Here is a 15602-nt window from a genome sequence, read left to right on the forward strand (position 1 = left end):
GTCCTTCAATTAAGAAACATTCTTGACTTTGCTAGAACCCAACAGTTCGCGGCAAAGAAGCAAACGTCATTGGATATATTTTTCAAGAAATGATGAAATTTAAATTTGGAACCACACTGACTTTGCACTTTGCGCAACGATTAATTTAGCAGTTTTCACATGTTTCTTTTGATGTTCACAAAATCTGAAATAAAAGTTATTTGCACGCTGAAATCATGTGTTGATTGTTAATTATTCTTGCAGTTGTCGCATATGATAAAATTTTAGCGGTATGAAATTTGTACAGACACCGTATGTAGACCCGGGAATAGCTGCATGCAATGACCATACGATATCAGACGGCAAGTAAATGGTTTCAATATTTTGTTCATCCTATATTTTACACGACGAATTCAGACTATTACAAAATTATTGAATATTTTAAATCTGTACGATTTTCAATGAAATTACATCCATTATGGATGAACTGCATGCCACGACGGCACGGTAGCATACGGTGTTGATACACTTTTCATGATATAGCGATAGTCTGGTATTATCGGTCAATCTGTATTATCGTTCAAAGAAATAAAAATTAGTAAATGTTTTTAATGCACAGTAATAACCTATAAATATATTAGCCATCGATTATTTTGAATATATCTTAATTAATGCATTCCAGTTAATATTCATCTGATGATAAGCCGACTTTTGATCATTGTACATGTATACACGTATATGTTCTCGGAAAAAAAGTTAAATATTGTAAAACCCCGCATTAACGCGACCCCGCTTTTAACGCGATCCGATTTTATGACCCCGATCATCGCATTATAGCGGGGTTCCACTGTATGAATTTGAAGCTTATGACCCACAAGGATAAATGTATTGACAAATACAACACAAAAAATTGCACTATACTTTTAAATTGTCTGCATTTTAATTACTCTTAGCATTTTGTCCTTTCTACATTTATTTTCGAAATACCACTGCAAGAGAGATTGACCATCATGCCATCTATGATTGTCCATCCAACATGTACATCTGACTCATATTAACACCATTTTTGGGCTCCAAATCATTCAATGGCATCTACATTAACACTTTCTCAGCTCCAATAATCCGATACAATTCATAATTTTAATATGCATTGCCATCATCACTATCATCACCCAGTATTTCCTGAACGAAATCTTAGTGAACCTTCCCATAAATCATACATTATGGGTTTTCCAGATAGCATATATTTTGAACTTGTAAACTTCCTCCATTGACGGTTGAAACTATGTCAAAATGCTAAATCCAGGGCACAATGTATAAATCAAATTTAGTTTAGCAACCATTCACATCGTGCTTGAAGATGCCAGATGTATAAACAGTTGCATACCAGAAAAACAGAATATGATCACAAGATCTGTTGAATAAAAAATGTATACCTTGCCCAGCACATTTCATATGTGGAACTTTCAACTAATTTGCAGGAGCTCTTGTGCATCACTCTTCTCCAAGTGTGCAAATTGATACAAAGTTTGCACGACTAACACATTACCATACCTTGCTATCATCTATGTCATATCAATTAATGATCTTCGCTGTTGCTTTGCCAGTACTCCATGTTTATCAAGTAGGGAATAACCTACACTTATTCATGATTTGTAGATATTATTAAGCCTTGATACGAACAAACAGAAACAACCAATGGGATTTCAATGTAACATATTCAACTTGATACATCTGCACTAAGAAACTTTGCAAAAAATTTGTTATTTAATGATGAGTAAAATACTTCAGTACACATGTGGAACATGTTTGGAATGTGTCCGATATGTTGAAATGCTGGTGTGTTAAGATAATTAGCATGGAATGGGGGGGGGGGCTATAAGAGTCCAGCCAATTTGTGTTCAGTTGCAGACAGTGAGTGAGTATTACCAATAGTCTTTTTGGTGTTTACTATTAAAAATGAGTGCCTAGGACTGCACATAACAATGCAAACCAATAATAATAATAAAATGTTACACATACATACTTCAATACCTGCCTTTTGGGAAGTGATCAGTTTTTGGATATTGTTCCTCTATTTTGTGATAAAAGTATACTTCCAAATCCTGAAATTCTGTACAACAATTTATATGGTGACACACTTGTACAAGACAGTATTGACTTTTTGAAGTTTATTTATAATGAAGTTTTCTTTAAACCGAAAGAAGAGTTCTTAAAAATGTCTTCCTAATGAAATAAAGATTAACGGTGTTTATTACCCATTGCAAAGTTGTACAAATCCATTTCTTATGGAAATGGAGAATAATAAAGTTTCTTACCCAAAATACAGGATGTTGCCAACATCATGATGAAACTTAAGAAACAGATTTAATTCCTCTCTGGACTCTATCTTGACAGCTTCCTTTTGGTTCATTTCCTCTAGCAGACTGTATGGGATCACCTGTAGGTTAGAGGGCACATACCACCTTTACTACGTAAAAATTTATTATAAGTTGAACACAGGGTGTTGACTATAAATTGTTTACGATTACAATTGATTGATAAACAAAATCCATATGAGTAATTGCCTAATATAGATTTATCTTGGTTTCTGTTAAAAGACCACCTCTTATGGTGAGGTAAACGCAAAGTATACAGATGAAATGTGACTAAATTCAGTCTTAAATATGGAAAGTACCGTATGCCTCCCTCTCAAACTTCCAAAACAATTTTAGCACATTTTAAGAGAGCTTTATCAGTAAGAACCCCACTACCCGTTTATCAGTATAGTAACCAGGTATGACCATGTGTTTATCACAAGATAATATGGATAACTACTTACTTCACACACATCAAAATAGTAATTGCTCCAGATATATTCAATTTTGGTACCGATACACAAGTCAATAGACCCTAGTACATGACAAAACAATGGAATATGAACTCCTCATACACATGTATACATGCACTTGCACACAAGCAAAACATATTAATAATATGGATGAAGCAACAAAGTTAAACATTAAAATATAATAACAAATTAAAGAATGAATCACTGTGAATTGCAGTGACACATCTGATACACTATTCTGATATGTGTATGTCTGGAACAGTAGTCTGATAGTTGTATATATTGAGTACTAGTCTGATATCAGTAGATCTGGACCACAAGTCTGATATGGGTAAAACTGGACCACTAGTCTGATATGTGTACATTTGGACCACTAGTCTGATATGGGTACATCTGGTTCACTAGTCTGATACATATACATCTGGACCACTAGCCTGAATAAGTGTATATCTGGCCCACAATACTAGTATATGTACATCTGGACCATTAGTCTGATATTTGTACATCTGGGCCACTAGCCTGATATGGCTACTGGTTAGAACTGTACTAGTCTGATATGTGTACATCTGGTCCACTATTCCTATATGTGTATATGTGGTCCACTAGTCTGATATGTGTACATCTGACTCAATAGTCCAATATGGGTACATATGGGCCACTATTCTAATCAGTGTACATGTGGACCACTAGTCTGATATGGTACATCTGGACCACTAGTCCAATATGGGTACATTTGGACCACTAGTCTGATATGTGTACACGTTTGTCACTATTCTGATATTGGTATATCTGGTTCACTAGTTCGTTATGCATAAAGTGTTATGGTTATATCACGAGTAGTTTCAGAATATGCTTAGGAAACAAAAGAATAACTGAGATAAATATATGGAATCCATTTTAATAATCTCTTCAAACTTCACTACGCAATCAATAATAACCCTTATAAACTTCACCAGTCAGTCAATAATAATCCACTTATAAACTTCACCACGCAGGCAAACTTCACCAGTCAGGCATCCATAATCTCTGTAAACTTCACTTGGCAAGCAATATTAATCCCTGTAAATTTCACTGTGCAGGCAATATCAAATCCAGTCAACTTCACCCGACAGGCAATACTAATTCTTGTATAGTCACTGGTCAGGCATAATTAATAATACTGCCACGATTTCACTGTCATCATCCAATAACAGAAATTAAAGTTTAAAATAGATTGGATTGTTGTATTGCTTTGGTTTTGTCTGCAAAATTGTTACTACATTATCATGGATGTAAAGATGTATAATAGTAGTATGACCATACATGCGTGCATGCATGCATGCATGCATGCCTACATACATACAGACATACATACATAGGTAAATACACACTTTGACATACATATACAAAAGTAATGTGATGGTTTGCTAAAAATCTGAAAAGAGAATGAAACTTTGCTGAGAATAAATCTTTCTAATAACCACAATCACTTTTCTAATGGGTTATCAATGGCTGTCACAATTCTAATGGGTTATCATAAGCTGTCACTATTCTACTGGGTTATCAATGACTATAATGACAACATGTAATAACCATAGTATATCACCATTCTAATCGTTTATCAATGGCTGTCACCATTCTACTGGGTTCTCAATGACTATAATGACAGCATGTACTAACCATAGTGTGTCACTATTCTACTGTGTTATATATGGCTGTCCTGACGTTATGTAATACTCAAAATCTGTCACTGTATTGATGGGTTATCAATGTCTGTAATTACAGTGTGCAATAACCACAGTCTGTTGCTATCTACTGGGTTACGAATGACTGTGATGACAGTGTGTAATACCCAAAGGTCTGTCAGAATTATTCTGGGTTAGCAATGGCTATAATGAAAGCATGGAATTGTAATTATCCTGTTTGAAGCAGTAATATTTCTTCAAATTTGTAACTATGAAAATCCGCCGAAAATATTGCTTTATGTTATTCTTGAATTTGGATGATTACATGAAAATCAAAAATAATATTGCATTCATATGTACCTTAACACCTGCAGCCTTAAGGTTCATCAGGTGCTCTTCCAAAGTGAGCCACCTCACTGGAATGGCCTCTCCCCAATATGGCTGCTCTGATGCAAGCTGTATAATTTTCTTTTTTAAGTCATTCAACTTCTGGTCAATCACTGTGTTGTCAATGGCAAAGTCCTCATCAGCCAGGTGAACAAAGGTTGGCTTGGTACCAATATATTCATACCGAATCTGCTGAAAGTAACTATCACACACAGCTTCTCTGGAATCCTAAAATCATAAATTAGTAATGGACAAGACATTAAATATTAATTTCTAGCCAGGTTTGGTATGATAAAACATACACACAAACCTGTTGACTACTGATTTATGTTGTGCTAACAAGCATGTTTTGGTATATATATATATATATATATGTGTGTGTGTGTGTGTGTGTGTGTGTGTGTGTGTGTGTACACTATTGTAGTTACTGAGTCACATATGATGCCCTGCACACTAGACAAAGAAAGATGTCTTTACTTTACACATTCATAATCATTTTTCGTGGCACATTTTATATTTTATTGCACACCAGATGCTCATTATCACCATGACACAGTAGAGGATCTTGATCACCATGACACACTAGATGATCTTGATCACCATGACACACTAGATGTGCATGATCACCATGACACACTAGGTGATCTTGATCACCATGTCACACTAGATGATCTTGATCACAATGACACACTAGATGATCATGATCACCTTGACACAATAGATGATCATGATCACCATGACACACTAGATGATCATGATCACCATGACACACTAGATGATCATGATCACCTTGACACAATAGATGATCATGATCACCATGACACACTAGATGATCATGATCACCATGACACACTAGATGATCTTGATCACCATGACAGTAGAGGATCTTGATCACTATGACACATTAGATGATCTCGATCACCATGACACACTAGATGATCTTGATCACCATGACACACTAGATGATCATGATCACCTTGACACAATAGATGATCATGATCACCATGACACACTAGATGACCATGATCACCATGACACACTAGATGTGCATTATCACCATGACACACACGATGATCATGATCCTCATGCTATGTATATTATATCACCATCTTTCCTGGCATGGAATCTTTCCAAGTCAGAGGGAGTACATAGGGAAATGTACATTTTGACATTAGCTGGGTTTGCACCATTATAAATCTTTTAGTGAAAAGCCCATGTTTATATGACCATCCATTCAGGAGCATGATTAGCTTCATGGTTTATTAAAGAATAAAATCGTAAAAATTACTTCATTAGCTTTATGATTAATTATGAAGATAATGGTTGATATCTAGGTAATACATCAAAATGGTTAGTTGGTTGATACACAAATAATGCATCCAGATGGCTAGATGGTTGATACAGAGATAATGCATCCAGATGGCTAGATGGTTGATACAGAGATAATGCATCCAGATGGCTAGATGGTTGATATATAAATATGCATTCATGTGGTTAGATGGTTTATATAAAAATAATGCATCCATATTGCTTGATGATTGGTACATACATAATATATCCATATGGGTAGATGGTGGATGTGTAAATAATACATTCCTATGCCTAAATAGTTGATATATAGATATGAAATCCATATGACCATCCATCCATACATATTATATCCATATGGGTGTATGGTTGATGTATAAATAATACGTTCCTATGGCTAAATAGTTGGTATATAGATATGAAATCCATATGACCATCCACAGTTGATACATACATAATATATCCATATGGATAGATGGTTGATGTATACATAATACATTCATATGGCTAAGTATTACAACTTTGTAATTTCTATTTCCCTGACACCTTGATGACTATTTGGTCTTACTTAAAACTATACCTACCTTTTGGATCTGATCCACATGTGTTCCCACCAGAATCACAGGAGGGGTCTTTGCTCCTGGCGATGGTGTGCAAGAATGTATCGAATTCAACCAAACTTCCACAAGCTCTATAGAAAGAAAGTACCACGGAAATGTCATAACTATATGAATGAAGAACTGTCATCATATATATCATTGATATCAAATGTTCACAAGGTACTGATATAAAGCTGTTACACAAATATGGCAAACTAATGGAATTGAATTTTTTATCACTTAATTATTAGCAATTCATTTAACAAAATATTACATTTCTCATATTTTGGGAGATAAGAGTAACTTAGTGAAAACATAGCTCTACTGGCCAAAAGTAATTTCCAGAAATACAAGACAAGACCATTTCCATTTTAAATGCTAAGTGTTCAGAATTCATGTCAGTGCTATTAAATGCCACATGGGCACAATTTTGTTTCAAGACCAACTAGGCATTAATATAAGTCTGCTGATGAACATAATGATATGACCATCAATTCAGGAGAAACAGCTATATCAACACATTTTCAAGCTGAGCACTGAGGTGGCCATACCAGCAGTGTAATGTTCATTTTTAGGACAAACTAGACTTTGAGATAAATGTGTGTGTGTCAAGTTATGATGCAATCCTCCATGTAGTTTATAAGAAGTAGCCATCAAAAATTTGTACCAGCAGATCTGCAAACCATAGACAACAGACCTAAGGTCACACTATAAGATCTTGTCATCTCTGAAGAGGTAATACAGAAGACACTTTCATGTATGCTTACTGTTGTTATCCAAGACCAGTATAGGTAATAATGAGACCATTTCATGTTTACTTACTGTTGTGGTCTATGACCAATATAGGTAATAAAGAGACCCCCTCATGCATGCTTACTGTTGTGATCTATGACAAATGTAGGTAATAAAGAGACCCTTTCATGTATGCTTAATGTTGTGGCCCATGAGCAATAGAGGTAATAAAGAGGCCCTTTCATGTATGCTTACTGTTGTGGTCCATGAGCAATAGAGGTAATACAGAGACCATTTCATGTATGCTTACTGTTGTGGTCCAAGACCAGTATAGGTAATAAAGAGACCCTTTTATGTATACTTACTGTTGTGGTTTATGACCAATATATGTAATAAAGACACCATTTCATGTATGCTTACTGTTGTGGTCCAATACCATTATTGGTAATAAAGAGACATTTTCATGTGTGCTTACTGTTGTAGTCTGTGACAAGTATAGGTAATAAAGAGACCCTTTCATGTATGCTTACTGTTGTGGTCAATGACTAAAATAGGTAGTAATGAGACCGTTTCATGTATGCTTCCTGTTGTAGTCTACGACCAATAGAGGTAATAACGAGACCATTTCAAGTATGCTTACTGTTGTGGTCCAAGACCAGTATAGGCAATAAAGAGACCCTTTCATGTATGCTTACTGTTGTGGTCAATGACTAAAATAGGTAATAATGAGACCATTTCATGTATGCTTCCTGTTGTAGTCTACGATCAATAGAGGTAATAATGTGACCATTTCAAGTATGCTTACTGTTGTGGTCCAAGACCAGTATAGGTAATAAAGAGACCATTTCATGTATGCATGCTGTTGTAGTCTATGACCAATAGCGGTAATAATGAGACCGTTTCATGTATGCTTTCTGTTGTGGAACAATAACCAGTATATGTAATAAAGTGACCATTTCATGTATGCATACCGTTGTAGTCCATGACCAATAGAGGTAATAAAATACCCTTTCATGTATGCTTATTTGTGTGGTCCACGATCAGTTGCATTAATAAAGAGACCACTGTACCTCTAACCTAAAAATGTCAGTCTTTGTTTCTACAGTCATATTTACGCTGTCAATCAGTAGTGAAATTAAGTGCTTTGTCAAGGTGCACAAAACAATCAACTTATTTTAAATCACTGATGATTTAATTTGCAGAGTAAAGTGAGAAAGATACATCAATCTTGTGTAGCACATACTTTGGGAGAACAACATCTGGGATGTTTCTGCTACAATAAGATTATCTGGTCCCCCAAATTTCCACTGATAGCTACACAATGTTTATTTGGAAATATCCTAATTGAATGTTGGCTTGCCTGAAATCTTTTCCCTCATTCCGTTCATACCCTTAGTATGTGTTGATGAATTGGAACTGTGACTTGACCATTATCCCAATCTTCATCATACAAAGGATTGGCATTGCTTCAAGTCACTTTAAACTACTGTTGTTTTAAAGACAAACTTACCATAGACTTTGCATAATTTAACTCCCTCCGTATCAAAATAGCAATCATCTGTCACTGTATCTGTAATTTGCTTACTGATATCCGAAACAAGGAGATATATTGCCCGATGCGTTAGAAAAGTCTGATGTGTTGTGTAAAAAGAAAACTGACCAGCAAAGTCTACCATCGTTAGAGGTATATCTGTTCCTTGCTTTAGTTTATCAGCTTTATCATGCAGCAATTTCAAGATTTCCATTGCTGGGTCATCACTGATCTTGCCAGCAGTTGACTCCATTTCTTTCACACCTTGCTCATCGCTTTGATTTGATGGGAATTTATATAGGTCAGAGCTAGATTGAATGTCCTGACTAACAGGTTGCAAATCCTTTTTCTCAATAACATGACCCTTTCCTTCCCTCTGATAAATAATCTCAACTTGCTCTACTCTCTTGTCAGTCAATTTCCTCTTCTGTACTTGATCATTCAGGACTTGGGCTAGACGCTGTAGTCGCAAATTCTGTTCTGAATCTGAAATATATCAAACACTGAACTGAATTTGCAGTTATCTACTTTAACGTCCATAAGCAAAATGACTGTTGTGGTATACATACATTTACATATATAGTGAATTATCCTATGTTCACAAGGTTGGTACCTGAAAACAATTCAAATATGTCTGAATATTTTATTCTAAAGTTTTCTTCACAACTCTTATATTACAAGCATCCAGCATAATTCAATTTAAAATAGCGGTGTGTAGTTTAATCCGACTATTGGTATTCTGTGGTATGGATCTCTTCTAGAACATGTACCGCAGTATATTACTAATGAGCTGTTACTGGTGGTATTTCTGTAAATACTGCACAGCTAAAATAGCTGGGCCAATTCTGACCGAAGTAAGAAGAAACATTCCTTATGATAAGCTCTATCAACAATTCTGTATCATATGGGCTTATGAGATGGTGCTATGCAATTCTGTGTTTATTCTTTTACAGGAAACCCACCACAACAAATACAGGTTGCTAGAACCTTTAGGTATAGAAATCAGATAATGTGAATATTTTGTATGTTTTTATTGATGGCATCGAATATCATGATATTATAGGAAACTTTCAATCTTTGCTGACTTTGTGAATTCAAAGAATTTATACACGTTGATCTGGTGGGGGCATAAGTGTTTCACAAACACAAATCTACTTCATATCTTAACCACATATACTTCCCCAAAACTGTTTAACAGGACTTGACTGAATTAAATATTATTTATTGATATTTATACCACATACATTACAAATAACATGGCATTTAAAGTGTTGGTATAAAGCAAATTGATATACCAATAATAATGATATATCAAATTGTGATACGCCCATTGCGCAATAATACGAATATATAATCATTCTTTCAACTGCAAGCCTATAGATCAATCGTGAATTTCTACTCATTCATTAATCATAAATGACATGAAAATAACGATAAAAAGTATTAATAGTCCCTGTTTTCCAAATGAAATTAAAATGGTACACAATTTCATCGGAATCCTTTTCTTCCATTCCCTTCTCCCTTCTCATGCGTAAGGGACAAAATAACTCTGAAGTGAGAAAGAAAAACATTGCGCTGGACGAAAACGTTAAAACTGAACTTGTACCAAGTAACCTACAGTAATCTGGTATGTTATAACGGTATGTTTACGCTTACTTGGGATCTATCTACAGTGTTCATAATAGCAATGATACATATCTGCAACAGCCATTTGACACTAGGCCTATATGTTAAATTTGTCGGTTATGAGGCACACATGCTGTAGGGCATTTAATGTTTTGTTGTTGTTTCTTAAACTTGTTATAATGTTCTAAAAATCGATTATTAATTATTAAATATAAACATGTCCTAATTGTCACCCCCGCCCCTTCTGTCTCTGTCTCTCTCTGTTGAGATTTTCGCTTGTGTCATACGCGAAGCCTCTGGACCTATGACTCATATTAAAGTTTAGTCAAAGCATCCAAAGAAAAAAGAGAGAGAGAGTTAGAGAAAATTGTATAGTCTTTAGAAATGTTACTTAAAGCAGAATAATAACTTAGATGAACTGTCAATATATTTAAATATTTTAAATATCTCTTGTTGGTTTGTCAATTCGCTTTGTTTCTATTCCATGCTAATTTCCATACGCCAGTACTTGAATGCCTGACAGTTCAGGTTCAGTTTACAAGAAGCCAATCATGTTTCTAGTGCACTACTTTCTTCATAAAAGACATAATTCATGTTTAAATCATCAGTGTGTCTTATATTGATTTAATAAAATGTAATGTGAATAAAAATAAAAACTCATAAAGAAAACAATCAACAATTTGCATATGTGATTGTGAGCAAAGGAAAAATTGTAGAACTACATTTTGTAGCGGACACACTCGCAGGGATGTAATTACTTCATTCACTCAGTACATACAGTTGCCCGGAGCATATCGTAACTCCATTCAAAGTGCAAATATGTGTATTTGTATGTGATATAAATAAAATATATGAATAGTATGTACGCGGTATCAATGATATACCATTTGTTGTATAAATGTTTCATTAAAAAAACTTGGCAAGCATCATTTCCTCTTAATGAAAAATGTATGCATCTCATAATATATCATTGATACAGCGTACATACTATATATATATATATATATATATATATATATATATATATATATATATATATATATATATATATATATATATATATATATATATATATATATATATATATATATATCGTACAACTTATGCACATATGCCAGCAATTATTTCCAGCAAGTAGCATTAGGCTTAAATGCGCCAGATATGTCTCACCTCACATCAAAGGGAACTGTAGCAATATTATGCATAAGACATACATAGTAGGGGAAATTCTGGCTGTATGCTCGTAAATGGTTGCTTCTGTCCATAAGGCACTGACAATAACCCGGACACTATATGAATTATAAAATACTGACAATTATAACCCAGGCGCTATACAAATCACAAGGAAGTGACAATGACAACGCATAAACTATATGAATCATAAGGCAATGACAATGTTAACCCAGACAGTTTATGAATCATAAAGCATTGATAATGACAACCCAAAACACTATATGAATCGTAAAGCACATTTGATTAAGTTGATTGTGCTGTTCTATTATCTAACATAAATATGGTACGAATCTGATACGAATGCCTTAAACTGTTTCTCATCCTATTTGTGTGACAGGATACAAACGTTGTCCATGAGAGTCCAATCTGTTCAACTAAAATATGTTTCTTAAGTAATACTTTCCCCAATTTTAATACCTTAGGAGAACTACTACCACATTTAAAATTTAGCCCTCCCAGATTAAAATATTTTAGCTAAAATGTTGAAATTATCTGCCCAACTATGTCACAGTTAGAGTGATCTTCCCTTGATATCAAGATTTAGCGCCAAGTCATGTGAACTCAACATTTACTACTAGAGCAGAAGGCACACTCTCTATAAGCATGTAACTTTGGAGAGGCTGGACGGGTGCATGTGTATTATGATTGGGCATTATCAGAAAAACATATTAACAGAAACAGATTGTTTTCTTCTTCAAATGCATTACCCAATTATAACACCTTTGGTGAATAGGTAAAAGGTGGCGTGAAATACATCCCCTTATTCTGGAGGGACTATATCTGGTAACCTCAGGTATGTCAGACAGCTTCTAGATAACCTGACTGGAAAATAGTCTCCATATATCGGGGAGTGGCTTCGAAAGGGATTATTTTCCCTGAAACAACTCCTGTGGAAGTCTGGAGGTCTCTTTTACGCTTCCATCATTGGTAAGGATTCCTCCAGATCAAACTGAGCCTTTTAAGATGAAAGATCTCTGACAAAAACTGGAGAAATGTACACGGATCTAAATGCCACAGCATGGATAGTTACATTTAGAGAACAGTTTTACTCATATGCAATATTTAAAGTGAATGTCCAAACTCCATGAGCCGAAAAGGAAAGCAAATTCATAGATGTGGGTAACTGTCCCCTTTTTTCTGAACGAAAGTGCCCATGTTGATATATCGCCCTTCTCTTCTTTTGAAGGCTGTGCACAGTGAGTAATGTGGCACTGATGATGATCTGGTAGTGAAATATGTGACCCAGTCTATGGTGCTTTCCTTATAGTCCAGCCTCTCCAAAAAATATGCCAGATAACCTTTGACAAGAACTTCACCTTGATTTCATCTTTGAAGGAAGTTTAAAACAAAATATGATTTATTATCATTTGCACACAATGGAAAGTTCATTACTGAAGAACAAATGTAAAGAATATATAGTAAAATTACCAGTAACTCTGACATGATTCCTGTCAGTAGTATATCCTTAAAAGTTTAAATTGGTATTAAAAGTTTATTATTAACGATCGACACATGAAATTTTAATATGTTGTTTATATTGACCTTACATATATTAGAATGAAATTAAAAATTAAGAAATTAGTTTCCTTAAAAACTTGAATGAATTTTAAAACATTAAATTTCTTTCTACAAAAATGTTGATATATATTTATTGGGAATGATATTAAAGACTAGCAGTATGTTTGGATTTATACACCGTACACAATCTGCAATGATGTATATTTGTTAGCTTTCTATTTGCCATTGTGCCTTTATGTCATTCAAACTATTTATTTCGGGTCTAAGCAGTTAATTTATCTGTTTATAATGGAGTGACAACCTGCCGAACACATATCTGCTTGTATAGCTTTCAGTAATTGTTTATAAACATAGTCATATGGTACTTAATGAGAGGAAAACCTACTCTGGTTGTCTACTAAATTATTTTAAACTAAGAGAATGAAAAATGCTAAAATAAATATAGGCCTAAGTGAATTAAATATCTTTCCCCAGGTATATGTACACTTGGATGTAATACAACAATAAAATGAAATAAGCTGAACACAAAATATGTTCCATTTTATTGTTCAGTGTTCAGTTTTGTTAAGACATTGATTGACATAGTGTGGCATTTTGGCCTGAGCTGATATTATGGGAATTCTAATGAACCATTTTACTTTGTACATTATTACTTACTAATATTAATTGCTAACTGACATTCTAAAGATTATGACAGAAGTATTAAAACAGATTATTAGAATTTAACTGTGTACAACTGATTTGACATATCCCACATGAACAATTATCCATGTAGTTTTGAAGGTTTGGGATCAAGTTCACATTTCTTATAGGATCTCACTATACCTATAGTTGATCTGTATGGTACATATCTGGCTGTATGCACTTACACTATCCCAAAATGGTATTTTCATCATAAATATTCTTATATATGGTAATATATCTTAATTTAGTACTTTGACAGAGTGCGGTATTGTAGCATCAGCATATATCACATTCCAATGAAACATTCAACTTAATAATTGTTAACCGGCACTCTATAAAATACACATAACATGTTCAAACAGATCATTTGAATTATGTGTGCACATCTGATCTTAATAATCACATGGTACATGTTCCACATATGCAAATTTCCATCCTTGTTTACAAGTTTTGGGAATCAGGATTTCACATTTAGTTGACGATATAAGATATATTGGTACCTAAAGCTGGTATGTGAGACACACATTTGGATGTATTCACTTTCAATATCCAAAATTGTAATTTCCATCCCGGATATAATTACTTATAATAATATCTTTTAATTTATTACATTGTCATTTAATTTACCTGCATAATTGTATGTGCTATTTTTTTGTACCAATGATCAAACCTTACCATTCCTACATTGCCTTAAACTTTATGATACCTAGTGTACCTAATTGACTTAAACTTTATGATACCTAGTGTACCTAATCAGTTATTAGCCAGCACATTGATACATATACTTCTGGAAACCTCATATGATTTTTGGATGAATTTGTCACTTCAATATATATTCATTGCTTCAGATTTCTGAGTATCACTATGAGAAATTTAATATTTGCCCATGCTTGCACCTTAATGTCAGTTCGAAATCTCCATATCTAACACATTTTAACTTCATTTACCTACATCGTAATGTTGTCTAAGATTACGTGAAACCTGTATCTTTTCAGGTCTAGCCTGGTATCTGGAACAAGGTGGAAGAGCTGGAGAAGTTTGGAAGCTCTCAAGTACAGTAGTCAAATTGAATAGCAAGGTTTCATAAGGACATATGCAATGTACCTGCTGCAATTTCCCAAGATTAGTTCATTTTACCATACTGATATATATCACCTCAAAGATATGGATTAGGTCTTCATAAGAAATGTCAGCACCATTTATCAGTAAGGTAGAGGCTCCATGGAACTGTATTTTTCTATTAAACTGTCACCTTTTTGTGGTTATCAACATTGAAATGCAATACATTTTAGTATAAAACATGGTACTGGTTCCATCAAAAATTTTAATTTGAGTGCATTTATCAATGTTTTTATATTTCATATATATTTTCAGATAGGCCACATCCTGTTTTATACTATAGTTTTTACTGCATTGCAAAATGCCTTTAATTAAGGGAGACATGGCAAATTTAGTTTTGGTTTCTCAAGAGCACTTGGGTCAAATGTGCACCCTGTGGAACACCAACACTA

At 34.2% G+C, this 15602-nt stretch overlaps 1 protein-coding gene across 3 annotated transcripts in view; it reads right to left on the reverse strand.

Annotated features, from left to right (window-relative positions):
* The window catches only part of LOC149787161 (uncharacterized), a 100179-nt gene that overhangs the window by 20072 nt on the left and 64505 nt on the right, over positions 1–15602 (reverse strand). For all 3 annotated transcript variants that reach the window (XM_089977659.1, XM_089977660.1, XM_089977661.1), the window contains 4 exons: positions 9010–9516; positions 6753–6859; positions 4834–5088; positions 2298–2419 (listed from right to left, as the gene is read on the reverse strand). In XM_089977659.1, the coding sequence (XP_089833785.1) occupies positions 2298–2419; positions 4834–5088; positions 6753–6859; positions 9010–9516 (991 nt within the window). The remainder of the gene's footprint in view (positions 1–2297; positions 2420–4833; positions 5089–6752; positions 6860–9009; positions 9517–15602) is intronic.

The sequence above is a fragment of the Sinohyriopsis cumingii genome, chromosome 12, assembly GCF_028554795.1.
Source record: "Sinohyriopsis cumingii isolate HCF-2022 chromosome 12, ASM2855479v2, whole genome shotgun sequence".
Lineage (NCBI taxonomy): Eukaryota > Metazoa > Mollusca > Bivalvia > Unionida > Unionidae > Sinohyriopsis > Sinohyriopsis cumingii.